The following is a 14,753-nucleotide window of genomic DNA, read 5'->3' on the forward strand; positions in this document are numbered from 1 at the left end:
AGCGAGCAAAAATTTGACAACTTATTAAACAAGAAGTTTATTCATAACACTTAAAAGATTTTGATGGTTTAAGAATAAAATGTTAAATATAAGACAACTTTGATACAAATTACACAAATTTAATTGTCATATAAGCATCTTTATACAATAAATCATACATCATAAAATCAATGAAACATAAATTAACACCAATCATGGTGTTTTCAGTTAGACTTACGCTATTTCTTTATGAAAAAAAAAGGTTCGTATATTATCTGGAGATCGAGTCAAACAGCTTCTCAAATTGTTTTTCAGAGCAAAAACTTTACTATTAATAACTTAATTACTTTAATAATCGCTTCACTTTATCACCTCCCACTTTGTTTAGAGTTTCTTTGACCACCATTGGTTAACATACGATTACTCTTCTCCAAATCTAGAGTAAAATTTTTCGTCATTGGCTTAACTGAGCTACGGGTAGGACAAAGCACGCTGCTCTTTTGCTCGCTTTGACTTGAAAGAAGTTCAGCTCTAGCTGCTGAGAGAGCTTCTGTCAATTCAAACCGTTCTTCGCACTCGCGTTTGACGCAATCTCGAAGTGATTCGATCTGCATAGAAAACAGAACCAAAATAAAAAGCAAATTGCATTTAAGATAAAGGCAAACAATACTCTAAGCTTATGTGATTGGATGAGTATTAAGAAAATGTGCTCAAATTCAAAATAAACTGAATTTATATATACAATATTGGTATTTTTTATAACATTGAAGAAACTGCGTGTCACTCGAAATATATTAAAGCTCCAAATATATCAAAACTAGCCAGCCAATGTTTATTGTAAAGGTGGTCAGGGTCATTTATTGTAAAGGTGGTTAGCGTTATTCAAGAAACCTTCAGTCCGATTCAAAACAATCAAAACATGAGAAGTTTTTACTTAATGGTCCGTATATGTAATACCAAAGGTGTTAAGGATGTTACTCCATTGGTTAAAGTTGGGAAGATGATTTTTAAAGAAATTTATGCCTTGTGTAACTTTAGCTTGGTTTCCATTTAATCGATGCGATCAACAAACTATTGATTTAGACCCAGTTGTGCTTTCCCATATAAAAGTAATGCTAGTTGAGATTTAATTGTTTATAAACTTTATAAAAGAACACTTTTTAAACTTAAACTGAAATGTTCAAAGGTTGGTTGTTTTTTTTAAATTTTTCTGTCGATATTTCAAAAAAAACACCAATAAAAAAGTTTTTGAATGTAATAATTATTAATAAGTGTCCAGTGAATGTTTGCAATCTCTTACAATCGTTAGACGATCGTCCAAATTACACTCGAGCAATCTTTTACAGTCTGGATTACTTTTTGTTGTTTCATGCGTCATGTGATTGCTACTTAATGCTGTAGGGATATAAAAAAATGATTCAAAAAAAAAAAAAACTTTTTTTATGGTGGAATTTCACCCTATGATAAAGAATAATTTTATCTTCATATTTGGACCGTAAAACTCTCAAAGATAGTACCAGAGTCCATTAGCTACGTCCCTAGTTACGATAATCTGAACTTTACTCCTTATTTACCTCTTACAATCTCCCTTAATTTTATTCTGAACGTTTGCACGAGGGTATCTGGTTTGTCATTACCGGTCTAAATTTACTTGATGCCACAAACGTTACTCAGAAAAATAAATAAGCTAATATGTTGTTATGGTGCTGTTGTACACTTTGTTATTTAGATTATTTACAAGAGTTTAATCTGCAGAGAGCAGTATTTAGATTATTTACAAGAGTTTAATCTGCAGAGAGCTGTATATCTTTGAAATTTAGATTGTTGTAATAATAAATACAATGGAAGCTCACGAAGATAATAATAAAAACTTATTCTAAATTCTTATACAGTCTACTCATTTAAGTGCCAAGTGTTGTAAATAAAATTATCTAATTACATCAGAGGGTAAGAGATTTATCTTTACCTTGTATTAAATCAGTAAGCGGTCTGAACACTTAATTGTAGTGTGCAAGCATACAGCTATTAGTAAGCTAAAAATGTACTAATGTAGGTCATAGTTTAACTTTCCTGGCACTAAATACAAAGAGGTTTAAAAAAATCACCTTATTTGTTACATTTGTAATTACATCTGCATCAGCGCAAGAGACTCCTATTTCAACTTCAGTGTTTATCTTGCCATTCTGCATCAGTTCAAGAGATCCCTGTATCAGTTCCAGTGTCTGTCAGCCTAAGCTCCAACAAAACACAAGGATTTAGAAACAGCCTAGTCTTGGTCAATAACTTCGACAAATACCTATCACTTCGCGTTCAAACTAGTAAAACTATTTCACTGCACAGCAGAGATCATCTAGGTTTGAAAAGCAATCATTAAAAAGAAATAAAGCTTTTGAGATTGAATTGAAGATTTAGCGATAAAAAGTTTTATCATGTTTCTTTTAGGAACATGATAAAACTGTACAAAACTTGCACCAAATTTTGAATACAACAGTAAATGTCTGGAAGAGGAAGTAAACTAACATTTCTGTCATACAGCACGCAGGATAACATAATGTTCACACAGAATAAGATTGTTCTGGCAATGATGATGTTAAATGTACAGCAGATGTTACAGCAATCAGTAAACTTGTGAAGCTTCTGAAAAAAAAATTTACGATGTTCTGGAGTTGCAACAACTGATATTACATTGTGTGAACTAACGGCCATCACTCTTCGTATTGTTCAACAATTGCCAGTAAAATAATATCTAAATATCTAAATGTTATCGTGCAGACATTTGCCAGTAAAATAATATCTAAATATCTAAATGTTATCGTACAGACATTCATTAAATGTGAAGTTACCACATTGAGTTAAACCAATAAAAGATTATTTTGCATTATACCCGAGGAAATATAAAATTCTTTGGAGCGACAAAAAAATTCATTTCAGCGATGGGTTGAATGTTCTTTTGATGGCGCAGCAAACATGAAAGATTATATATAACATTTAAGGGTATGGCAGCTCGACGAGAATACTGAGGAATCAATTTAAAATAAAAAGCAAATACAAAACAATGTTTATTCGATAAATTTGCCACACTGTTCCTATTTGATGAAATTTTTGAAAGTTTGGCTCTACCCAACCTAATTTGTCAAACTAAAAGTATTGATTTGCTATCAGCAAAATCTGTTGTTGACTTAGTGAAATTAGTGAAAATATTAGCAAGATCTTGTTTTTGACTATTACTCTGTTGTTAGCTTGCGACCAACTGCAAACATTCAATGATTCAGGAGCAGTAGATTTCTTAGCTAAAGCGGTGAAGATAGTTGTAGAATTAAAAGTGGAATCCAAGAGTATCTCAAGAAAAAAAGGCAGGCATTGTATGAGACTGTGGATGATCTGCTTCTGCAAAAGAACACCGAATCACAGAAGTATTTCACGCAGCTATTTACTTCTGGAAACGTGTTAATATTTCAATCGCATGATTTCAAGGATATAGGAATTAATAAAGCACATTTGATTAAAAAAAAACCCAATGGACTCCAAACTTGTTCAGAAAGAACGTTTTTTGAGGATTTTTTTTTCAGAGTTAAAAACAGTTTATTTTATTCTGAGCGACATTCTTATAGATTTTGTGGAATGCGATGTTCAGTAAAATAAAAAAAAAAGGACAGATCGGCTAACAAAGACAAAAAAACCTGAACCATAAAATTCAAGTGGCAGCAGAGCATGGGCTAATGTGGAGCATAGACAAAGAAGATATAACTCAAGAATGTGCAAAGATCGATGAACTTTTTTCCTGTAATGGTTTTACTTTTACCTAAACTATAATCATTTATTACTTTATATGATTGGTTGTGGATTGATAAATGATTGGTTGTGGATTGATAAATGATTGGTTGTGGATTGATAAATGATTGATTGTGGATTGATAAAGTTGTACATGATACATGAGTTTTTTGGACTCTTTCTTGTTATCCGTTCATAAGAGTCAGTACGTCCCTGATTGTTTTATGTCATTCCTTGATAGTCATTTTTCATCAACTTTATAGTTAATATCAAGAAAATTTTAAGTTTAGAAATTTTTAAGTTTATATGTAAGAAACTAAAAAATAATAAATTAAAAACCTCATTCATGCTGTCCTGCAAAAGTATGCAATTTTTTTTAAAATCACTTTGTGTTACTGTGAGTAAATTTTGTAGATCTTGGATTTTCTTTTTGTAACTATCTTCGCTTTCTGTAGATAAGTTCTTATAAACCACATTTTTTACAGATTCTTCATACAATAGCTGGGACTTTATAAGTTTATCTGTCAATGCTGATATAGCAAAGGCTTTTTCTTTCTAAAAACATTGAAGCATTTGTAAGTTTTTATTAAAGACCTTTATAAGGGAAAAAAAAAGTGGTATATAAACTAAGTAAAAAAAACGGCTTATAAGACAACTTTGTAAAACTCTATTTTAAAGAGTATAAAATCAATGTTCAACAATAAAATATTATCAACAACAACAAAATGTTAACTTGTGCAACGTCAGCTTTCTCCAGTAACATTTTGACTTTGCTGTGAAATTTGTCTTGCATTGAATCCATTTCAAATTTCAGCTAAATAAGTAGAGAAAAATAAAAACAGCAAAGCGTTTATCTCATACCGAGCGTTCATCTCTTACACCAAGTTTTTTGAATGTGAGGACAAAGTTTTTTATCTTACAGAAGATACATGATGACATTAATCAGTGATAACTGACCTTTTAACTAATGCAATAGTGTCAATCCCTTTACTTAATACAATTATATTTCTCTTTAAAAACTCATTAAAAAGTAAAATAAAAAAACTTGCAGTACAACAAATTTTGCGCTGAAAAAAAAAAAAAAAAAAAAAAAAAAAAAAAAAAAAAAAAAAAAAAATCTTTTAACAGCAACTTCCACATGCTTTTTGCCTTTGTCAGAAAACTTGCGTCAAGCTGCTTTTAAAACAAGAAACATTTTTAGCACAACTGAGATATAATCAACCAATTAAGTTCTTTGTTTTTAAAGAAAGGCAAAAGCAACATATATACCCACAAAAATAAATCATTTGTAAGAAGAAGTTAGATGTTTTTTTTTAAATTTGGCTTCAAGTTCTTCTAGACCTTTAACAACACTGATTAAAATGCTTCTAAAAAATCAATTGTTGTTTTTAAAGCCATTTATGTTCTTTTGATCTTGAATCATTTGATTACTAAAAGTAATTCTCTTATTCGTAATAAGATTTAGATCTTAAAATATTGCTTCTTCAGAATAAATTTTTTTAATGGTTTTGTAAGAATTCAAAAAAAATTCTTTGTAAATTTTTGTTGTTATATATTTTACCAAGATCGTTTTTAGGATTGCTCTGACAAAATATTACTCGTTACAATTAGAAACAACTGATTTGATATTTTTTTATAATTCCATCATTCTGGTGATATGTTAAGTTTTTTTACTATTGCCTTTGCAACACTAAATAAAAGAAATGTTTTTAAAAACATGTTATTTATTTAACTCAGGAAGAGAGTAGATTTTTAGCGACAAATGCTCTGCTTAAATTAGGTTCTAGAGGTCTAAGTGTAAACTAAACAAAAGTGATTTAAAATTTACAGAAGGTAAGTAACAAATTTAATGACCTTCTGCTCGCGTTTCAAGTAACTTTCATTCAAGTCGCTAATTGTTTTTTTATGCTGGTCATCCATTTCCATCTTAAGCTAAATCCAAATTATATAGAAATATGGAGAACATAAAAAAATAAGTATATAATAAACAAATTAATCAAAATACAACAATCTTTTTAAAACAATTAAACAGAAAAACATTTATAGACAAAATTGCAAAATATATGGAAAAATAAAGTGTAATCTAAAAAAGGCTGTTCACATTATTCTGTGCATTTATCAGCTCTTCTACATGCCTTTGATTTTCCTCCTTTAATTCTTGTAACCGTTTCTTCAGTTGCTCAATCTGAACAAAACTTAATATGTTCACTTAGTACTTTACAAAGAAAAAATTAAAGAAAACTTTAAAAAAAAAGAAAAAAACCTGTTCCTTCGACTTTTCTGAATCAATTATCTTTTCATCTAAAGATTCTTGCATTTGCCCTAATTTATATTGATAAGCAAGTATACTTTTTTCCCTGAAAAAAGTAACACAGCATTTTATATTTAAATCTTTTAATGATAGAAAAAGTTTGATTTAAATGGTGTAAAAAATGCAATTGATGAAACAGTTTTTAAACTCCTCAGTTGACATATTTTTTAAACACCTTGGTTGATATCTTTTTAAACCACTCAAATGAAATCTTTTTTAAGTTTACTGTAAGTTAAAGGAAAAAAAATAAAGATTTCGCTAAAACCACAAGAGAATACTATTTTCTAACCTTTCTGCTTTTAAAGCCTTGTTTTCTCCTTCTAAATCTTTGTATGCATTAGATAGAACCTATGGAATAATCATTTATTGATTGATTTATTAATTTATTGATGATTAAATAGCTAATCTAATTAATTAATTAAAAAATTATTCTTTAGCAAATATTGTTGCAGATTATAACTATTTTAATACTTAAATGTATGCATTAGAAATAAAAATTTTGCAACCTCTTGCTCTTTCTTCAATTGATCAACTTTTGAACAGAGCTGCTGAACAACAGTTTTAGCTGAGAGCAGTTCATCAGAAAGACTCTTACTTTCCAAATGATCAATCTGTATAAAAATTATGGGCAAAGTAAAAAATACTTACCGAAACATAAATTACATCTTGAATGCTAAAACATTCTGTAGCTATTTTTTTTTTTTGTACTTTTACACAAGATTACTTACCTTCATTTGGTGTATTACATTTGTCAAATCTTTTTCTGTTTTATCTTTTTTTTCAATCTACATTGAAGAATAAATTGAATGTAAGTCAGAAAGCATCAAAGCTACAAGAAAATTTTCTTTTCATAAAGCTTTAGGCCTATGATGTTTGACTTCCACCCCATATCTTTTATTTGCTTAATTGTATATTAATGGTGATATATATAAACACAAGGTGAACAAAGGAATTACTTGAGAAACTCAGAACCCATTGGTTCTGCTCCTTCAATTTTATATAAAAATTAAAATTAAATTGCTATATAAAAATTCTTAAACTTAGGTTGCAGCATTATTTATAAGAAGGAACACAAATGCATGCATATATTTGTCTGCCTGTATGTGAGTGGTTTGACCACCAAACCACATTGAGGTAGAATAGCTTTAAAACTGCCCAAAAATTCTTTTTTAAGCTAAAAGTTTATTTTAAGAGCACTTGTTAGATATTAAAAAAATATATAGATTTTTAACATTCATTTACTAATGTTGGACATGGGACAATTTATTTTTGAGAAATCTTTTTTTAAGACTGGACAAGTGAAAATAGTAAAAAAAAATCAAAAGCTTGAATGAATAAACAATAAAACATAGTTTGCTTGATTTACTAAAATAAATTAGAGAAACTTAAATTTAATGTAAAAAGTAACACAAACAAAAAAATAACTTAAAAACTCGAAAAACTTTGATTAATTTCTCTCAGTGTTGCATGCTCATGGACAGCAATTGAGAAAAAGGAATGCCATTAGTTTAATTTGTTTATTACATGGTTTTATTAACTGGTGTCTGCTGATGTATTAGACACACTTCCACAAATATGCATAAAAGGGATAAATAGGGGCAAAGGAAAAAAAAAAAAGATTTATAATCTGTAATTATCAGACATTCAATTGAAAAAAATCAAATCTATATCTAGGCGAGCACATTATTTTAAAAACTTACATAAAAATGAAATACTTTGAATGCTCTTTTTTCAAAGGCCTATTAACATATACTGCAAGCACTTAATTTAATATATACTACAAGCACTTAAATATTGTTTTTAAACATAGTTACAAATTTAAAATTGAAAAGTCCCCAGAATGGAATAAGAATTTTTAACAAACTGTAGCTTTAACATCATAAAAGCATAGGAGTAACTCACTTTTGCTGATTAATGGGTTCCATAAGGTTAAAGGTCAGTCCTGAGCTGACCAAACCAGGTGGATATACAGATTACCATTAAAAATTTTTTCAAAATGACCTTTTTTTCATTTTTATCAAATGGCCAATTTTGAATCTATTTTACTCCAGTGAGCACCAGCAGCACTGACCTTAGCTGTATGCTTCAGAATGAATTCTGACAGATGTAGGTAGCCTGAGTACTGTGGGCTGGTACTCTATCTTTTTGAAGTAAAACTTGTCCATCACTCAAAAACATCTTAGCTTCATCAATTTTGGTGCTGCCATTGTTTTACCCTTAACATGGTTCTTCAAAGACTAGCAGAATTTCCTTTATATATTTATGGTAGCTTTCTCAGGGAAGAATTAAAGTTTGATTAACCCATAAGTATTCATCCCTCCAACTATTAACAGTTATGAGTATACCTTATGAGCATTTTTAGGTCTTCAGGCAGGTTGACTTTTAGTTTTATTGGCAGTCCTCATTCAAACATTTTGCCTATTTGGCACAATATTTAGTTAAATTGTTGATTCATTAGCCCATAGAATGTGAGCTCTATTAATTTTTCCATTATGAAACAGCCATGTTCTTCTAACCAGTAGCAGAAATTTAGTCTTCTTTGTTCTTATCTGTTAAAAGAGGTTTGACTAGCCTTTTGTAGGCTAGTTTTCCCCTTGGTAGACAAGTTATATATCTCTGAACAATCAAGATGGATATTGATTTGCCATGTTGCTGATAATTCCCTAACAAATTCAGCCTATGAGCACATGATACTATTGATGTTTGCCATTTATCAGTTGGTGACAACACTGCTGAACTGATTATGGATTACATCTTAGTACCTTTGCCACCTCCAACTTTGTCATGCCTCTAGATTCTAGTAGAATCTTGTACTTTCTCAGCTCTGGTGTCAAGTTACTATTCCCACCAACATTTCCCATCTAAAAAACAAAAAACACTTTAGTTGCTATGAAGTTATGATTTATATAAATTCATATTTTAATGATAAAGGAAATAATACTTTTGACCTATGGTAAAGGTTATTTCAAATCATTTAGCTATAACTTGGTAAATGTCAAAGACACGCAAATTAAAACTAATATAGAGAATAAATATTACTTAATCTAAAATATCAATTAAAGATACTGAGTTATTATTCCAAAAAAAAAAAAAAATGTTACATACCTCTCTTTGATATAGTTCACTTTTTTGTATTTGTTAGTCCAAAAAGATTACTTAATGTTCTAGACAACAGTCAAAAAAACCTCTAATACTATATTTTAATCATCCATGGAAACAATAAGAAAAATGTGCTGCAATAAGAATTAGTTACTTCAAGCCAGTTCTTTTTTATACTTCAACTTATGGGAGACAAAACTTTTGAAGAACTCTATATTGATGTATATAAATCTAAAAAAAAATTTTCTGTTGTTCATTTTCATTACATCAAAATAATCCTACCTGATATCGATGCTTTTCCTCTAAAAATTGGATCTCTTTTACTTTTTCTTCTTCCAATAGATTTATTTTCTAGAAAAATGAGGACAAAAAAAAAAAAAGAAAATCTATATTGGGTTAGATTGTATTTTGTGGTTTTTTAAAAATACAATCTAACAAACAAAACCAATCTAACCTGAAAAGAAATCTAAGTATGCAGATTTTTCTTCTTTTAAATTTAAAATTTTTTTTTAAATAAAATTAATTTTAAAAATAATAAAAGATGCAAACTTTAAACTACCACAGTTTAAGTGGAAAAGACAAATATCAACAAAATAAAATCAGGATATACAAAAACTACTTTTAACATTTCTTTATTAAAAATCTTCTCCATTTCAACAAGTTTCTCATTAGTTTCTTTTTGAATAATTAGATTTTCAGCTTTTAACTAAAAAATAAAAGTCTGTTGTTCTTTTATTTAGAAAACATGATCAAGTTGTAAAGAAAGTTTGAAAATCTCAAAGAAGTTTGAAAATCTCCAAAATATTGAAAAAGTCTAATTTGGGAATATGGTTGTGAAAATCAAAGAAAGTTAACTAAATAAATAAAAAATTCATAAAATCTGTCATAATACTGTCATAATACCAGACATTTTGTAAAAAAAGATAAATATATTTAAATTTAACACTTTAACATATTTAACTTCATTTTAAGTAGTTCAAAAGTTTCTTTTAATAAAACTGTTCATAAAGCTGTGTTTTACTTTAATTATTTAATTGCTGTAAGGTAAGTTGTGCCTTGCTTATATGAGATGCACAAACTATTTTTTATCAAAATATCAGGCAGGTTATTGATAAAAAGTTGATTGTTTATACTTACTATACAGGTAACAGAATGATAACTACACTTATTATACAGATAACAGAATGATCAAATCTATTTCATTTTGAAAGATACTCAGTACTCACTGCTCAAAACACTAAAATTAATTTACTTTACTAAAACAATCTTTAAAAAAAAAAACAAATGTAGACTTAAACTTTTTCTTGTTGCTTGTTGCCATAGCAAGTTCTACTCTGAATGAGTTCTTTGAAAAGAAACCATACAATAAAAATTTCCTGGGTTCTAATTTTACCAGCAGTCAAAACAGACTAAGCATGAAAGAATGCTGCTAACCATAAAAGAAATGTTTAACAAACTATTTAATAAGGCACATAAAAATGCCTTCACTTTGATCTTTATCAAGTAGTAGAGAGGCAAGAATTGGTATTTGTTGGCTGATATAAAGTATAAGTAAATTAACAAAAAAATTAACACATTTTGGAAAGAGAAACAAGATGGAAACTAACTTGATCAATCCGCAATTGGAATTATCCACTTTTTTGTCAGACAAGGGAGACACTTGATACTGATATCTACGCTAGAGTCAGAGAAGCCACCCCATCTGTTCCTAAAAATGGAAAGACCATAGTTCTGACACTTGTATTGCTTAATTAGTCAAAGATACTCAACTAACCTTCAGTCTAAATATTAGCCCAAATCATTCATGCAATAGAACAAAATATCAAGATTTGGTTCAATAATTGCTATTTATCAAGCAATTGTCAGCTTTTAACACTCCAAAAATAAATCTACTACTTTGGGATGGCAATTTGGTGGAAGATCTTACAGGAAAGCTGAAAGTTGGCAAAAGTTTAAGCAAATGTACTTTTGTGTTTGATCTATTTATATAAGTATAAGGTTTTGCAACAATTAAAACTTTGTTTCAGCATAGAATTGTGTATTAATTAACTTAAAATCAATTTGGGCTGCAGTGAATCCTAATCTACCTTGAACAACTGATAAATCTATTGCTAGAAAAGTAAATGATCTTCTCATTCTAGTGAAAAACATTGATTGCAAGTATGGTAGAGCAAATATCAAACAAAATCTAGATACAAATTTGGATATGCTCTTTAATATTACTGCTTGTTCTTGCTCATTGAATATCCTACCTTGCAGTGATAGAAAAGTCATGCAATAATGCAAATTGCTCAGAAGAACATATTGTATGTATTTGCTCATAAAATGCAAAAGTACCTCTTGAAAACAGAGTTTATCTTTGTGACCAGAGGAGAAAACTGATGCAAAGGCAGGATATCAACTTCCTTCAGTTGATAGAGTAGCTTTAAAAGAAACAAAAGGATTGCTAATGAGCATTTATCTCAAAGGGTAGTTGATAAAGCAGAATCTTTCATACAACATACAAAGTCATCAGAAGAAACAACCAATTCATCTGAAACTGAGGTAAACTTATTGTAACTTCATTGAAACATTTTAAGTACACGTAAATTGAAAAACCATTTTGTATGCTGCATTTTCTTTCAGGAAGAAGTTGAATGGCAGCCAGTAAAGAATTTTTTAAATTAAGTTTCCCAAGTTTGCTATGAAATCAGAAATGAGTGTTCGTTATACTTAGGTGCAGCTCTTGCAAATGCTTTACTACATGACATTAAACATATCTTAGGAAAATATTTTGTTATCAAAAACATCTTGATTGACAAGTGCAAATTAGATAGGGCTAAAGCACAAGTAAAGATAGTTAGTGAAGATAAAGAAAAAAAAAGCTAATTTGCCTTGATGTAGATAGCAAAGTTGATCAGAACCCTCAAACTTCTAGCATAACAAAACCATAAACTCACCTGAAAGGAAATTGCTCAAAAAATCTATTGAACCTAAACATCACCTCACATTTACTTATGAAGTTGCAAAAATCTACTAGAACCTAATTGAGTCATAGAAAAATTCCTATAATTGACACAACTTGTTTAGTACTTGCAAAAGAAATGTCTTTTACAAGAATTTAACAGTGTTGAAAGTATTTAGGCAGTTCTTCTTGATAATACTGTTACCAATACTGGCCCAATAAGTGGTTTGATAAACTTGAAAAATTATTAAAGAAAACTGCCCCTTATTAGATGTGCATTACATCTAAACAAACTTCCTTTTAGAGTTCTTTTTAAAAAACTAGATAGTATGACAACTTGACCAGAAAGTTTCAGCAGCCTTCTTGGCAAAAAGTGTGCTGAAAATATTCAGGATACACATCAAGTTTTGTTTAAAGCTATCAAAGGTTAAAAAAAAAATGTTGTTTTTTTATATAACTTTTTTCCTTCAATCCACAACTTGTCAGAAATCCAATAGTTAATGGATATATTTTAGAGGAAATACTGAAAGACCTTAGTAGTGATCAAAGACTTTTATTTGTGTATTGCAAAGGAATAGGGTCCGGTAAAGTTGCTGATAAGTGAGCTGCTAATAGAATTAGCCCACTCAACCATGCAAGGTGGTTAACTCTAGCTATTTGCATTTTCTGTTTATATACAAAAGACAATTATTTACAATTAGACAATTAACTTAGTAATGAAATGATATTTTTGAATAGATTCAAAAAGTTACAAATTTAGTTAAACAGCTTTTTGTAAATTTAGAATCATAGATGGTAAAAATAGTGTATAAAAAAACTATTATTACTATTATTATTATTATTATTATTATTATTATTATTATTATTATTATTATTATTATTATTATTATTATTATTATTATTATTATTATTATTATTATTATCAGCGCTATTCTATTATTATGATGATGATGGTGATGATGATGGTGATGATGATAATAATTATATTAATAATAATACTAATAATTATAAATAATAAAGATAAATGTATATTCTGTAAATATTTCAGGTAACATAAACAGTCTGATTCAGTGTAAAGTATATTGCCCAGATTGTAGTTGAATATAAATAAAACTTATTATATAAACTAACTGTAGCATATAGGTTAATATATACAAAAATAATTATTTTTATTTAAATACCTTTTGATTTGAAGAGTTTAAATAACTGATTAAGTCTGATCTCTTGATTTCCTCTGCAATTAGTTTTAACTTCAGTTCTTGCATAAATGCTGACAATTCATTTGGTAAATCTTTTACATTTAGTACAAGAATACAATAAACAATTTTCATTTTCTTTAGAACATCTTGCAGACATTGCATACTCCATACAATTTGATTTTTAAAACTCAATAAGTTTAAGATTGCTTCTTCACTCATCTTTGAAAATGATTTTAATTTGTCTTTTAAGTGTGAAGTTTCTGACTCTTTACTATTTAAAAGTAAACTTTGCTGTTGACTTCTAAAAACAAAAAATAAAATCTTTAATTAAAAGAAATCACTTTTTAAAAAATTTTTTATTCATCATAAAAAATTAATAAAACTTCTACTTTTGAACTTTATTAAAAACAATATCAATAACATTAATTCACTGTATTGCTACAACAATTACGTTTTCTCTACTGATTCATATTTAGACTTGAGATCTTTAATTTGTAAATTTAATTGCTTTATATCATTTTCTAAAAAAATTTCTCTTGTATCGAAGTCTTTTAGCCTTTTTATCTATAAAATAAAAAAGGAATAGATAAACGAATTAGGAAAACTTAAATTTACTAATTTCTTAAAAATTATATATCTATATCTTAATATACCTCTTTTTTACACTCTTCTAACTCATATTGTAGCCTTTTTATTTCACTATGAATCAAATAGCTTACTCCACAAAATTGACAAATGGTTTCACTCCGTAACATAGTTCTAATTTCATCGGGTAGTGGATGTTCAGGCTGGTATATTTTCTCCATAGCTGACTCGTCTACGTTTCAATTTACCTATAATAGTTTTCTTCTACTCTAAAAACAAAACATCTAAAACGTATACATATAAAATGAAACATATAGAACTTTTGCATAAACAATATCATTTTATAGATAAGAGAAAAAATTTACGTCTATAAAAAAATTTTTTATCTCCCGCTCAAATTGTGTGGACGTTCGAGGAAACCATAGTTCTTAAGTGTTCTCTGCATAAAGAACTTTTTTGGGTGTATTGAAGCGAAAAAGATATTTAAAAAAACAATATTTTTTTTTACCTGTTTTTATCAGATAAAGTACACAATTGTTTTCTTCATGAATTGTTGTGAAAACAGCTATTGTATTTATATGTTTACATTTCATGATAAGACCACTTCATCAATGTTCACAATAAGCCAAAAGTTTTTTGGGTCGAGTATTTAGGATTCTTCCCATAGACCAACTTTCACAATCAAAATTTTTATGATTGCATTATCCAGTAGACGGAAATTTATTAGAAATATGTAACGATGAGGCACTGAAGAACAAATAAAAAATAATAAAAAATAAAAAAATAAAAAAATAAAATTATCGTAAAATTGATAACACTGCCCAACAGTGAATTTGTTTCGGAACCAAAATTAGTAATTTCTTAT

The 14,753-nt window shown here is 28.4% G+C and overlaps 1 protein-coding gene across 15 annotated transcripts; it reads right to left on the reverse strand.

Annotated features, from left to right (window-relative positions):
* Positions 1–103: 103 nt before the first annotated feature.
* On the reverse strand, positions 104–14,539 carry LOC145185165 (uncharacterized). Of its 15 annotated transcripts, XR_016455316.1 has the most exons (17): positions 14,397–14,539; positions 13,957–14,157; positions 13,755–13,867; positions 13,286–13,604; positions 9,771–9,866; positions 9,443–9,511; positions 6,790–6,846; positions 6,568–6,672; positions 6,351–6,409; positions 6,014–6,107; positions 5,852–5,935; positions 5,605–5,682; positions 4,484–4,564; positions 4,090–4,305; positions 2,500–2,616; positions 2,085–2,329; positions 104–587 (listed from the first exon to the last, which is right to left on the reverse strand). XR_016455316.1 is itself a non-coding variant. In XM_090096844.1 (15 exons), exons 2-15 carry the CDS (start codon positions 14,107–14,109, stop codon positions 348–350), a joined length of 1,755 nt encoding a protein of 584 aa, XP_089952970.1. In that variant the 5' UTR covers positions 14,110–14,157; positions 14,397–14,539; the 3' UTR covers positions 104–347. The 15 variants fall into 15 exon arrangements, 12 of the variants coding, with proteins under 12 accessions (XP_089952970.1, XP_089952968.1, XP_089952971.1 ...); XR_016455317.1 differs by lacking the exon at positions 2,500–2,616; XR_016455318.1 differs by lacking the exon at positions 2,500–2,616 and having other exon boundaries at positions 335–587; positions 2,085–2,209.
* Between the last annotated feature and the right edge of the window lie 214 nt (positions 14,540–14,753).

The sequence above is a fragment of the Hydra viridissima genome, unplaced genomic scaffold (assembly GCF_058129835.1).
Source record: "Hydra viridissima isolate aposymbiotic clone 2 unplaced genomic scaffold, HvirCarnegie_v1 scaffold_9, whole genome shotgun sequence".
Taxonomy (NCBI): Eukaryota; Metazoa; Cnidaria; class Hydrozoa; order Anthoathecata; family Hydridae; genus Hydra; species Hydra viridissima.